Source organism: Barbus barbus, assembly GCF_936440315.1.
Source record: "Barbus barbus genome assembly, chromosome: 3".
In the NCBI taxonomy this organism is placed as follows: domain Eukaryota; kingdom Metazoa; phylum Chordata; class Actinopteri; order Cypriniformes; family Cyprinidae; genus Barbus; species Barbus barbus.
Window position 1 is genome coordinate 13,367,851 of NC_136731.1, and position 14,252 is coordinate 13,382,102.

At 39.5% G+C, this 14,252-nt stretch overlaps 2 protein-coding genes across 2 annotated transcripts; one reads left to right on the top strand and one right to left on the bottom strand.

Annotated features, from left to right (window-relative positions):
- Positions 1 to 11: 11 nt before the first annotated feature.
- On the bottom strand, positions 12 to 1,225 carry snu13a (SNU13 homolog, small nuclear ribonucleoprotein a (U4/U6.U5)). The gene is made up of 3 exons (XM_079379492.1): positions 1,080 to 1,225; positions 502 to 622; positions 12 to 420 (listed from the first exon to the last, which is right to left on the bottom strand). Exons 1-3 carry the CDS (start codon positions 1,080 to 1,082, stop codon positions 158 to 160), a joined length of 387 nt encoding a protein of 128 aa, XP_079235618.1. The 5' UTR covers positions 1,083 to 1,225; the 3' UTR covers positions 12 to 157.
- Positions 1,226 to 1,802: 577 nt separating this feature from the next.
- On the top strand, positions 1,803 to 13,445 carry LOC306846148 (cytochrome b-c1 complex subunit 2, mitochondrial-like). Its single transcript, XM_079379282.1, has 14 exons — positions 1,803 to 1,903; positions 5,579 to 5,680; positions 5,771 to 5,920; positions 6,096 to 6,160; positions 6,250 to 6,306; positions 7,155 to 7,279; positions 7,354 to 7,451; positions 7,563 to 7,620; positions 9,702 to 9,797; positions 10,660 to 10,859; positions 10,952 to 11,032; positions 11,243 to 11,319; positions 11,897 to 12,050; positions 12,835 to 13,445. Exons 1-14 carry the CDS (start codon positions 1,871 to 1,873, stop codon positions 12,916 to 12,918), a joined length of 1,380 nt encoding a protein of 459 aa, XP_079235408.1. The 5' UTR covers positions 1,803 to 1,870; the 3' UTR covers positions 12,919 to 13,445.
- Positions 13,446 to 14,252: the final 807 nt, after the last annotated feature.

Here is a 14,252-nt window from a genome sequence, read left to right on the forward strand (position 1 = left end):
ATTATATTTTTCTTTCCTTAATATAAATGTACATGTGCTCATCTAATGGCAAAATGAGAAAGCATACACAAAGCTAAATATTAATAAAAAACTAAAATTTATGTGGTAATTGACAAACGAGGAAAAATCAAAACTGCAGATTTGCGGAAGAGAGTTTTCAGACCAGCAGTCTCTCGATGGCCATCTGCACCGACTGAATCTGAGGCTTGAGCTGAGAGCCTTCCTTAATGGTGACAGAGGTGGCGATGACGGGCCGGGACACCCCGCACGCGCGGCCCAAGGCCTGCTTGGAGCGCACAAACACGTACGGGACGTTCTTGTCCTCACACAGCAGAGGCAGATGAAGGATGATCTCCAGAGGCTCAGCATCGGCAGCCATCACGATGAACTCTGCAATGCCACGGTTCAGGGTTTTAGTGGCTGAAACAAATCCACAAGAAAATTAGTCAAATCCCATTCAGCCAGACTTCTGATTTGATCGTTTCTAGCATGTTTATCTACCTTCATTGGCCCCTTTTCTCAGTTGTTTGTAATTGGCCGCTTGTTGTACCAGGTCCAGGATGGTTTTGGCCAGAGTGGCATCAGCCAGAGGATAAGCTTTAGGATTCACATCTGATTCAGCCTGGAAGAGACCAGCATTTATTAAATCAAAGACAACACGCACTATAAGCATCGCCATGTGCCTCTATGCGTCCCAACAGTTCTGGTTGATACTATTAACGTTAGCTATTTGCATGAAAGCGGGAGATCTCTAAACTAACTAGACAAACATATGAGGTCCTACATTAATATCTTATAAACAAATATGGCTCAAAACAAACCAGCATGTTACAGGTGTCGCACGTGGCTTGGTTTACTGAGTTACATTCATGAAATACATTAAAATACATTTTAAACCACGACAACTACTTTTAACCACCACGAATGTTTAACTACGAGTGTAAAATCATCCGATAAAAGCCAACCATACAAAAGAAAACAGCAGCACGTGTTGAACGGATAGACACGGGCACGCGCTGCACACATTCTGTCCAAATCTAACCGCTAGATAACACTGTGATTATGAAACACGTGTTTACCATTTCTGCAAGCTGTGATTTAGATGTGTGTAGAAATGAACGCTGGTGGTCCTCTCGGCGGGTGCTTCACGGAGGATAGGAGGACCGCTGCGGACAGTGCGGAGTTTAAAGTTTAATCGGACCTCGAGTCGAACAGAGATCGTTCAGCGCGTGCTGCTGGCGCTTCGACGGACGTCATCAAAACGAGACCGCGAGATCGTCAAAAGTATCGAATTAAAATGTGCTTTTAGGTCTCGTAAAAAAAATAAAAAATTCAAAATGTATTTTACTGAATAAATAATAACAATATAGCCTACACGAACGTTCGTTCAAATACAGATAAAACAACACACAATGTATTCAAAACTAAAAAAATACTACAGAATTGTGTACAATTGGGTATAAAAATGTCAAATAAATACTTAGCTATATTCTGTACTCTTTGTACTCCTCTCAGTCAGAAGAACTAAATGTGTTTTTGTTTTGTTTTAATGTTCGTTTATGAGTGTGAAATCTGGGCAAAAAAAGTATTTTTTATCCACTTTAGAACATTCAGTTAGGGCAAAAAGTACATTTTCCCTCAAAGCAGTTTTGAACACTAAATATTTTCATTGATATATTTCTGTATCTGGATCTAGATTTGATCAAATGTATGTCTTGGCTATTTTATTGCATCTCATTAATATTAAACAGCTCGTCGACGTACCGGTGTGTCCATATATGGTGTCGCGTCGAGGCGCAGTGGATTATGGGTAGGTTGTCGGATCGGCCATAGCTGTCTTTCCCGGCGACTGAAGGAGAGAAGCGGAGTAATGGCGAGCTTCAGAGGTTTCGCTCATCTCTCCGTGAGTCCTCTTTCTCTCAGTCTGCGCTGCTTTCTCCTCTCTATTCACACGTCGTATGTTTCAAACACATATGAACCTCATAGGGTCACTAGAAGCTTCTCGTTGCGGGGGTGTAGGCTAATGTTGCTAGTGTCATTTATGAGCCGGTGTTTGACACGCAGCTGCTGTAAACTTTCCTCTGGACGCTGGAAAACCTTAAATAAAAGCCAGTCATTCACAGGGACCCCAGAGGTGTCTGTTCTGGGGAGTCCCGGTGGTGGTTGTTTGTAAATCCCCTGTGCTGGTGTGTTTCTGTGATGAAGGTCATGGCTCAGTGATACTGTACTTCCAGTGACAGACCTCACGGACACATGTGACCCTTTGAACCCGGTCTGTGTGTGATCTGAGAGGTCTCTGTGTGATCTGAGAGGTCTGTGTGTGATCTGAGAGAGGTCTGTGTGTGATCTGAGAGAGGTCTCTGTGTGATCTGAGAGAGGTCTCTGTGTGATCTGAGAGAGGTCTGTGTGTGATCTGAGAGAGGTCTGTGTGTGATCTGAGAGAGGTCTGTGTGTGATCTGAGAGAGGTCTCTGTGTGATCTGAGAGAGGTCTCTGTGTGATCTGAGAGAGGTCTGTGTGTGATCTGAGAGAGGTCTGTGTGTGATCTGAGAGAGGTCTGTGTGTGATCTGAGAGAGGTCTCTGTGTGATCTGAGAGAGGTCTGTGTGTGATCTGAGAGAGGTCTGTGTGTGATCTGAGAGAGGTCTCTGTGTGATCTGAGAGAGGTCTCTGTGTGATCTGAGAGAGGTCTGTGTGTGATCTGAGAGAGGTCTGTGTGTGATCTGAGAGAGGTCTCTGTGTGATCTGAGAGAGGTCTCTGTGTGATCTGAGAGAGGTCTGTGTGTGATCTGAGAGAGGTCTGTGTGTGATCTGAGAGAGGTCTGTGTGTGATCTGAGAGAGGTCTGTGTGTGATCTGAGAGAGGTCTCTGTGTGATCTGAGAGAGGTCTGTGTGTGATCTGAGAGAGGTCTGTGTGTGATCTGAGAGAGGTCTGTGTGTGATCTGAGAGAGGTCTGTGTGTGATCTGAGAGAGGTCTGTGTGTGATCTGAGAGAGGTCTCTGTGTGATCTGAGAGAGGTCTGTGTGTGATCTGAGAGAGGTCTGTGTGTGATCTGAGAGAGGTCTGTGTGTGATCTGAGAGAGGTCTGTGTGTGATCTGAGAGAGGTCTCTGTGTGATCTGAGAGAGGTCTGTGTGTGATCTGAGAGAGGTCTCTGTGTGATCTGAGAGAGGTCTGTGTGTGATCTGAGAGAGGTCTGTGTGTGATCTGAGAGGTCTGTGTGTGATCTGAGAGAGGTCTGTGTGTGATCTGAGAGAGGTCTCTGTGTGATCTGAGAGAGGTCTCTGTGTGATCTGAGAGAGGTCTCTGTGTGATCTGAGAGAGGTCTGTGTGTGATCTGAGAGAGGTCTGTGTGTGATCTGAGAGAGGTCTCTGTGTGATCTGAGAGAGGTCTCTGTGTGATCTGAGAGAGGTCTGTGTGTGATCTGAGAGAGGTCTCTGTGTGATCTGAGAGAGGTCTCTGTGTGATCTGAGAGAGGTCTCTGTGTGATCTGAGAGAGGTCTCTGTGTGATCTGAGAGAGGTCTGTGTGTGATCTGAAAGAGGTCTGTGTGTGATCTGAGAGAGGTCTGTGTGTGATCTGAGAGAGGTCTGTGTGTGATCTGAGAGAGGTCTCTGTGTGATCTGAGAGAGGTCTGTGTGTGATCTGAGAGAGGTCTGTGTGTGATCTGAGAGAGGTCTGTGTGTGATCTGAGAGAGGTCTGTGTGTGATCTGAGAGAGGTCTGTGTGTGATCTGAGAGAGGTCTGTGTGTGATCTGAGAGAGGTCTCTGTGTGATCTGAGAGAGGTCTCTGTGTGATCTGAGAGAGGTCTGTGTGTGATCTGAGAGAGGTCTCTGTGTGATCTGAGAGAGGTCTCTGTGTGATCTGAGAGAGGTCTCTGTGTGATCTGAGAGAGGTCTCTGTGTGATCTGAGAGAGGTCTGTGTGTGATCTGAGAGAGGTCTGTGTGTGATCTGAGAGAGGTCTCTGTGTGATCTGAGAGAGGTCTGTGTGTGATCTGAGAGAGGTCTGTGTGTGATCTGAGAGAGGTCTCTGTGTGATCTGAGAGAGGTCTGTGTGTGATCTGAGAGAGGTCTCTGTGTGATCTGAGAGAGGTCTCTGTGTGATCTGAGAGAGGTCTCTGTGTGATCTGAGAGAGGTCTGTGTGTGATCTGAGAGAGGTCTGTGTGTGATCTGAGAGAGGTCTGTGTGTGATCTGAGAGAGGTCTGTGTGTGATCTGAGAGAGGTCTCTGTGTGATCTGAGAGAGGTCTCTGTGTGATCTGAGAGCCTGGTCGTCCAGGATGAGACGCTCAGATCACACACAGCATGGTTTCCATGTCATTGAAAACCTGTGAATATCAGACAGATTTAAAGTCGTGATTTCCGGGTTTGGGGAAGTCTACATTGATAAGTAAATAAAGTAATAATTAATTGATAAAAAGTAAAAGTTTAGGTGTTTATATAGTGAGTTTAAAGAATTTCACTGGTTTTACAGTTATTCTTTTTGAGGACAGTCTCTATAAATTGATTTTCTAAATCTTTATCCAATAATCCCATTTGACTGAAAAAATTAACTGGTGGCAAATTTGTACTGCAATCCACCTTTTTCCTACGCCCCATGACACTTTTTGTGCAAATTTTGGGAATAGCTTCCGTTTACACTGAAAACAATCAGCAAAAGGTTCACTCCAGAACTGCAATTGCAAGCGGTTTCAAAAACTGGGTACTATGAGGTGACATTATTTTACTCACCCTTCAACCATCGAACATGAAGAGGGAATTTAAGAATGTAAAAGCATTAACAAATTACTTTCAACATACCATGAATAACTCCTAAAGGTCGTCTTTGTATCCTCAATATTACGGACGTGTTAAAGGGGGTCATATGATGAGATTTCACGTTTTACTTTGTCTATGGAGTGTTACAAGCTGTTTGTGTGTATATATAAGATCTGTAAAGTTGCAAAGATTATAGTCTCAAAACCAAAGAGATTTTTTATAAAAGTTAAGACTCTGCCACGCCCCCCTAAAACGTCTCATATAAACACGCCCCCACATGTCTACGTCACAATATGGGAATATTTGCAAAACACCGCTCAAATGTGCACCCAAAGAAAGAAGGTGGAACTATTATTCTCGCTGTAGTATTGTTGCTGCCGGAGACGCTGTTTCGTTGTGAAAGAGAAGGTACTTTGTTTGGGCTTCCAAAAGAAGACAACTAGAAATCAGTGGTTAAGTTGTATTTACAACACTGTTCCAGAACAGTTCAACCCAAAGTTTAGAGTGTGTGCAGCGCAATTTATGGAGGACTATTTCCTGAACCTGGAAGAGTAGCCTACAATGTGAACACTATAAAGTGGGGCAATTCCAACGTCGCAAGGACAATCTGGCGCTTCTATGTTTCGATATTTAAAGAATTTGCTACTGATGATTCAAGCACGAGTTTTAAGCTGTGTAGAGTAGTGCCTGTTTGGCATTTCTACGATCACAAATGCAGACATGGTAATGTTTACGCGTCACAGTGTAAAAAGTAAGGTTGTATTTATTTTTCAACATGCAAAAATTTCAGACTTGTTTACTCACATAGTGTTTTTCACAGAGACGATGTTACGCCGCCGCCAGGAGAAGCGAGGCATTGACTGAACCTCTGGTCACCCGAAAACCTGCAGCAGCACCAGCCCTCGCGCCCGAGGACGTCCAGGTAATGGGAATGGATGTATAATGTTATGCTTTCAGTTCAAATCACTGCTTAAACCCACTACTTTTACTTACTTAATACCATTTTCTGCAGGTGTCCAAGCTTCCCAACGGTCTTCTCATCGCCTCTCTGGAGAACTACTCTCCTGTCTCTAAAATCGGTGTGTTTGTGAAAGCCGGCAGTCGTTATGAGACTGCAGAAAACCTGGGCGTCACTCACATCCTGCGATTGGCAAGCAATCTGGTATGTTCAGGGCAGTTAGAAGTAGTTTTAATGAACATTTAATCTAACAAGTTAACTACTTATTATCTGAATTTGCTCTGTTGAAATTTGAGTTTAGTGTGAGTTGATCATACATGCAGATGATTTTTTGGTAGTTTTGTAGGTTTTATAGTAATGAATCTGTGCTGTGTTTCAGACCACTAAAGGTGCGTCAGCGTTCAGGATCTGTCGGGGTCTGGAGGCAGTGGGTGCCAGTTTGAGGTCAGTTTCATATTTCTACAAAACTTTGCTTTGAAACACATTATGTATTGCGCTCTCAATCATTTCTCTCAACATCATTTTTTTTTTAGTGTGACGTCATCAAGGGAACACATGGTCTATTCTCTGGACTGTCTAAGGGATAATTTGTGAGTATCTCTGTAGTAAATGAGCTGTAGATAAGAGACCCAGTCACTTTAGTTTGGAGAGAAATTGTCACTATTAACTATGACTTTTGTCCTAATTACTGCTTATTTATAGTTAGTAGTGGTTAAGTTTAGGTATGGGGTAAGGGATCCAAAATATGGTCTTGCAGAATAACTTACTAATAGCTTGCTGTATAAGTACTAATAAAAAGCCAATATGCTATTAATATGCATACTAATAAGCAACAAGTTAGTAGTGAGAATTGGTCTTAAACATTAAGTGTTACCTAAGACTCGATGTACATAAAACACACTACAGTTGAACAGTTTGGGGTCTGTAATTCATAATAATTCATACCTTTTTTCAGCTAGAATCCATTAAATTAATCAAAAGTAACAGCAAATGCTTTTCCATTGTTATAAAAGGTTTCTATTTCAAATAAATGCTTTTGAGTTTTCTATTGATCAAAGAATCCTAAAACATTTATCACGGTATAAGCCAAAATGTTAAGCAGTAAAAACTGTTTTCAGCATTGATAATAGTAAGAAATGTTTGTTTAAGAGCAAATTAGCATATCAGAATGATTTCTGATGGATCATGTGACACTGAAGATTACAAAATATCTTCATGGAACATGATCTTTAATTAATATCCTAATGATTTTTGGCATAAAAGAAAAATCTATAATTTTGACCCATACAATGTGTCTTTGGCTATTGCTACAAATATATCCCAGCGACTGGTTTTGTGGTCCAGCGTCACATAATCAAATTAAAAATCGCTATTTTAATTATTCAGATTTGAAAATGAAATGTGAATTGTGTGCATTATGAATGTGTTTCCTGTGCAGTGACGGCGTCGTAGAGTACCTGGCCAATGTGAGCACTGCTCCTGACTTCAGACCCTGGGAGCTGTCTGACCTCTGGCCGAGGGTCAAGATAGACAAGGCCGTGGCGGACCAGAGTCCACAGATTGGTACATTACACCCATTCATTTAAATGAATGTGAAGATGTCATCTGGTGCTGATGAGATGTTTTGTCTCTCACAGGTGTTCTGGAGAAGCTGCATGAAGCTGCATATAAGAACGCTTTATCCAACTCTCTGTACTGTCCAGACCACATGGTGGGGAAGTTTAGTGTTGATCTTGTAAGTGACTGACAACAGCTTCTGATCATTTCAAAATTCTGTCTCATAATGTTACCTTATTTAAGCTGAGCCATATGCAAACACGCTTCTCTTTCTGTTTTCACATTCTAGCTGCAACAGTTCTTTGCCAATAATTACAGCAGTGCAAGAATGGCTCTCGTTGGAGTAGGTAAGCCTTTCTTATGAATGTGCATAGAGTGCTGCAATGATCATGTAATTTTGGAGGCCAACCTGGAAGTTTGCATCGCCCTCGTTACCTCAACAAAAACTCAATAGGCTTTTAGATGATTGTAGAAAGTAAGCTCTGTGACCAGCAAAAGTTTATAATTCTTACGTTTTGTTCAACATGATAATCTTCACAAATTAACACAGCTTTTATTAAATTTTGAAGCTTCAGTAAAATTGGCAGAAATAAAAAGCTAAACGTAGGCTAAAAACAAACTACACCACGGCTGAATGACTTCAACTTCACCATCACTAAGCTTTAAAAACTCTTTCAGTCTTGAGTTAAAAAAAAAACATTTAGCTGAAAATTTGCTTTAGGATAGTTTGCAAGAGCACAACTATAGACAACAAGGCTATGAAAGCGGACTAATGAGTAGATGAGTTTGTCTGTTTGGTTATTACCGGTATGTTTTATGAAATGTAAAAAATATTTTGATCTTGTGTTCACCACAGACCTTGTTTCAGGCATTTAACCAAAGAGCCATTCAAAAAAAAAAAAAAATCTGTTGACATCTGTTCTTGCGATTCTCTATGATGTCACTGAGCTGGGCTGAGTTGGGCTGAGCAAGATATGAAAAATTTATATTTGTGAGGATTTTGTTGGCCTTATAAAATTAAACACGGTTGTGATTCTAAGGCACTTTTTCTTTGGCAAGTTAACTTTTGGGTGAATCTGATGTCCAGGTCACATTGCACTCCAAAAAGTTAGTAAATTAAATAAGTAAATCAATTAGATTTTTTATATTTATGAATATATGTACAAAATCCTGAAACGCATTTGAGTTTTATTATTTTTAACTAGATTGTCACGTTATTTTATGTCTTTCATTATGTTTATCATGTGTCTTAAATAATATACTTGGTCAAGATTTGGTTTGTTTGATTGCTCTACTTGAAATAAAAAATAGCCTTTCATATAGTTTAGTGCATCACTTTAAAGGGAACCTATTATGCCCTTTTTTACAAGATGTAAAATAAGTCTCTGATGTCCCCAGAGCGTATATGTGAAGTTTTAGCTCAGAATACCCCACAGATCATTTTTATAGCTCTGATTTTAGCATGTTGCTTTAAATGCAAATTGGCTGTTGCTTCCAGAGAAGAGGGCGGAGCTTCAAGAGCTTGAGCTCCGCATTAGCAGTGCTAACCTTTGCAAATAAACATTTTAGTACAAGCTGGTTATATAAGAATAACAATATAGCTGTTCTCATGCTATCACAAACTTTATAAGTCCCACTTCTGATTATGAGCTCGACAACTTCAAGCAATCAACTCTCATTGCTTTCATATGCAACTTTTAACTACCACATTCCTATTCACGATCATTCTGATAGCACTTGAAGGCAGCATCAGTACAAACACACAGAGACAATGATAGCTTTAGCAATGAGCCTTACAGGGTGCCAAGAAGCTCTTTCAGAAAGGCCATTTGGAAAGCAAACACATGATACTTACTTTGTCTGGAGCTGACATTCATGCACAAAGCGTTGGTATTGTTTCCTAAACATTTAGGGGACGTTACTGATTTTTTCCGGGATATTTCCTTCGAAAATTAAATTTAACCACAGTGTCCTCAGCGGCTCAGATGGGGGAGATTATGACGACTCCTATGTTCATTAGTGCATCCCAAAACACAACACTTCTTTGGCGCTGACATTGTATATATCTCCAGTAATGGTGGACCGCAGCTTCTCACTCAGGGCTGTGTTTATGCTAATAGGGCAGAGAGCGTCACAAATGGGCGGGACTTTTTCCCCTCGGTGACATGAATAGGGGGAGAATCTGAAACAGTTCTTTTGGAGAGACTGTTCATGATTTATTGGTTTCATAGAAAAAAAATGAGTTGGTGGATTTTTACCATTATAAGCTGGTTGTTTTCACACACTGCGGCCACACAACTGTGTTCAAACACCATATAAAAGTAGGTCCCCTTTAATGTAGCTGTCTTACCCAGGGCTGTCTGCGTGTGATGAGTGAATGTGTCTCCTGTTAGACATGTGACCATGTTGAATCTCTGTGTTTGTGAAGGTGTCAGTCATGCTGCTCTGAAGAAGGTTGGCGAGCAGTTCTTCAGTACACATTCAGGGACAGGTGCACCAGGGGCTAAAGCCATTTACCGTGGCGGTGAGTACACAGACACTGCATGACACGTACAGGGATGAAATGTCTGATCTGTGTCTGTAATAAAGGTAAATCTTTATGCACGTTATTAGTTTTTAGTTAAATTAAAAAGCACTCCGTTCTGTAGTCACTGATTCAGGACATCTTTTCAAACATTTTCCATATAAAATAAAGAAATATGTCATGAGGAGCCATGCATTATAATGATTGTACCATAGATGAATTGAGTATTCCAAGATACAAAGCAAAGAAGAGTGCCTAAAACCACATTACCAGTGTTATAAAAGGTTATATATAAAATGGCAGACACCAGTGTTCAATGAATAATTATTAATAATAAAACAAAACCTGTCAAGAACATGTCTGGGTCATATTTTATGGCAAAATTAATAAAAAGAAATATCGTATTTTGAATAAAGAAAATTATGCCTATTTTTTGCCGTTAAGAAAACACTTTTTTTTACCACAATAAGAAATATTGATGTTAAATTAAATAAAATGATTTTAACCATTTATACATTGTGGTTATATCTGATGTATTACTTTGAATTTATACCGATTTAAATAGAAATGTCATGTATAAGTATTTTGTACGTGCATTGTAAAAGTATTTTTACTGTAAGTAGAATCTAAAGTGTAAAATGTATCACCATTGAGAGTAATGGGAATTACCAAAAATAAAAAGTCATGAAAAAGTCCTGCTACAATAAATCCCAATGGTCCAAAAATAAAATAGGCTTTGTTTTCTTTGTAACAATTTTGTGTGTGTGTGTGTGGTCTTGGGCTTAAAAATATATACTTTTAAATTTGACCTGGCAGTACTTTGTGAGCTTGGTGATCATATTGAAATGGTGTTTGTGTGCAGGTGAGCTGCGTGTGCAGAGCGGTGGAGGTCTGGTGCATGCTCTGCTGGCGTGTGAAGGAGCCGCGGGGGGCTCTGCGGAGGCCAACGCCTTCAGCGTGCTGCAGAGGCTTCTGGGTGCTGGACCACACGTCAAGAGAGGATCCAACATCACCAGCAAACTCAGCCAGGGCATCGCCAAAGCCACCGCACAGCCGTTTGATGTGAGTACATGTCATCTGTGATCGCTTTCCTCTAAGTACTGATGTTTAGATCTCACTACAGCTTAGATGTTTCTGTTTGATCTCCCTCACAGGCCACGGCTTTCAGTGCTACTTACTCTGACTCCGGCCTCTTCGGAGTGTATGTCATCTCACAAGCAGACTCAGCCCGCGAGGTGAGTGTTCAGAGAGCAGGGATAGTTGTTTGATTAAGGACTAGCTCACTCAAAAATGTAAACTCTGATGTTGTTCTAAACCTGTGTGGCATTATTTAAGCTCTTTTTCATACAGTGACTGGTTTTTATTTGTGGGTCAACTGTTCCATTAAGGCTGACATTGGAGTGAGTGAGTGATTGACATCTGCATTGATCTCTCTCTGTGTGCAGGTGATCAATGCAGCCATGGCACAGGTGACGGCTGTAGCTGAAGGAAGACTTACTGCAGATGACCTCACCAGAGCCAAGTGAGTCTATCATCACCAGCCAGTCAGCAGAGTAAAAGAAACGCCACTGTGCCAAAGCTTTTAACGCCCATAATGCATTCCTATATAAGCAGTGCTTTTTGAACTAATAAGAATGAATTTGCTTGTATTTCAGTAAGTATTTCTATAAACCTGTAGGCTGCAGTAGACGTTCAGAAATACTGTAAGCAAGTTTGTGCTGCTTTTTATTTGGAGTAATGTGCTTTAAAGGGTTAGTTCACCCCAAAATGAAAATTCTGTCATTAATTACTCCCCCTCATGTCGTTCCAAACCCATAAGACCTTCGTTCATCTTCTGAACACAAATTAAGATATTTTTGATGAAATCGGAGAGCTATCAGACCATCCATAGACAGCAACGCAACTGAAATGTTCCCAGGTCCAGAAACGTAGTAAACACATCGGTAAAACAGTCCATGTGACATCAGTGGCTCAACTTTAGTTTTGCGATGCTACAAGAATCCTTTTTTTAGTGCAAAAAATAAGTTATTCAACAATTCTTCTCCTCCGGGTTACGTCTCCTGTCAGTTGAATGAAGGTCCTTTGTATTGTGTTTTCAGGACCCAGCTGAAGACTGATTATCTGATGTCTTTGGAGAGTTCAGAAGGTCTGCTGGAGGAGCTGGGAGTTCAGGTTTTGAGCAGCGGCGCCTACAGCTCACCACAGTCTGTGACGCAGAACATCGACTCGGTGACCTCCAGTGACGTTGTCAAAGTAAGTCATTTATGTAAATCATAATAAGTTAACTTTTCCTTAATATTTCAAGTTCATAAGCAACAAAAACCTAAGAAACAGGAAAGGCCTTAGTGAGAATATCACCATGAGCATAATTGACATTGATTTGAAAAATGCCAGTTTTTTTTTGTTTTGTTTTAAGAAAATATTCAGTCTCCATCACTGAACAGTTCTTAAGCCTTAAACCTATGAAAATTAATATGGATCTACCTCTGTCTGATTCATTTAGGTGTTTAGATTAAAGGGTTAGTTCACTCAAAAAGAGAGAGAGAGAGAGAGAGCGAGAGAGAGAGAGTGTGTTAGCTCAGTGGATGGGGATTATTATTCAAAAATGCTGAATTGCTGCTCAACAAACATTTATTATCAATAATGAAAACAGCTGTGCTGCCTTATTTTTTATTCTTTTAGGATTAAGTTAAAAAGAGAGCATCAGCAAATATTACATATTTATGAGACCCATTTATTCAAAGCAGCTTACATTGCATTCAAGTTATACGCCTTTTATTTCATGTGTTACCTCAGACTTGAACCCATGGCCTTAATGTTGCTAGTGCCATGCTCTGCTGTTTGAGCTACAGGAACACTACCTAAAAACTATGAATTAATCGTCACAGACATATTTATGAATACTCAGCGTTCCCAATAATATGGATTGTTAGCTTACCTGGTTTTAGCAGCACCACTTGCTGTTAAAGCAGTAAAAATACAGTAACTGCTGAATGACGTATGACAGCAGAATTCTCTTCTTTTTTTTTTCCCACAGGCTGCAAAGAAGTTTGTTGAGAGCAAGAAGACCATGTCATGTTGTGGACATCTGGCAAACACACCATTTGTTGATGAATTGTGAGAGAAAGTCCCACGCATTGTGCAGCTGCTTATTTGAGTGTAAAAACATTCTTAAACTTGTATGAATCCCTGATTTCTGTTGACAGTTGTTTTTTGCTCAGTGCATCATGAAGTCTGGTCCTTAGTAACGGTTTACTGGGAGCAGAGGCGTCAGTTTCACTGTATATGTGATGTACATTCATTAAAACGCATCTATCAGTGAGTGAGAAGTGCTTCTGGTCTGCTTCAGAAGAGTCTGTGGGATCATGGTTTTTGAAGTTCTTCCATTAACCTGCAGAGAGAGACAGTGAGCTGCACAATAGGTTTAATGAAAGAAAAAAGTAAACCTTTTCATTTGTGGTTCTGTTTAAGGAAAGGATATGTGTAGTTGAAAGAAATTGTTTTGTTTTGCTTTTTTGTTCAGTTCATTTTTATTTATTTTGCTGTATTATAAATATGTCTGTTTTCTTGAGTGGAATTCACATCTGCATTAATACATTTGTGGTCCTTATGTTTTAATTAAACTAAAACATATTTGGCATAAATAGTGCTAGAAAGAGGTCTCACCTATTTGATAGGTATATATAAATATTCATATACATGTTTAGTTTTATGATACATCTCTAGTCAGAGATCAGTCATAACATACTTATTATACTATATACAAAATTATAGTACTATTGTATGATTCAAACTAACGCTGCTTTTCATTTGACCATTTCCATTTTCCATAATATATAGATTATATATTAATTAGTGCTGTCAAATGATTAATCGCATCCAAACAAGTTTTTGTTTGCATAATATATGCGTGTTCTGTGTATATAATGTATATATAAATACACACACGCATACAGTATATATTTTGAAAATATTTACATGTCTATATTTATATTCATGCAACTTATATTATAAATATATTTAATATATATATATATTTCTGAAATATATACATGCATGTGAGTGTATTTATATATACATAAATATACACGGTACACACACATATAATGTAAACAAAAACTTATTTTGGATGTGATTCATCGTTTGACAGCGCTAAATATATGCAAAATATAGATTACTAATTACAATTATTGTATTTCATACATTAGAAAAACTTCTTTTTTATGTCTTTTTTTTTACATTTTCAAGTTCATGAACGTTTTTGTAAGTTATCTCAAATTGTTATGCTTATAAATAGTAATTGCATATTTTGCATTTAATTTAAAAATAATAATAATACGTATTAAAATACACGCTTTTTCATTATGATCTCAGGCTTTTGGACCCCACTGCTCATTCTTAAAATAAATATGTCATGGTCCCTTTCTCTGTATTACAGAACACATGTATCGTTCA

Coding starts and splice junctions, on each gene's coding strand:
- LOC306846148 (XM_079379282.1), top strand. CDS start 1,871: ATGGCGAGCTTCAGAGGTTTCGCTCATCTCTCC. Junction 5,681..5,770: donor TCGCGCCCGAGGACGTCCAG/GTAATGGGAATG, acceptor CATTTTCTGCAG/GTGTCCAAGCTTCCCAACGG. Junction 7,280..7,353: donor GGACCAGAGTCCACAGATTG/GTACATTACACC, acceptor TGTCTCTCACAG/GTGTTCTGGAGAAGCTGCAT.
- snu13a (XM_079379492.1), bottom strand. Junction 421..501: donor GAGAAAAGGGGCCAATGAAG/GTAGATAAACAT, acceptor GATTTGTTTCAG/CCACTAAAACCCTGAACCGT.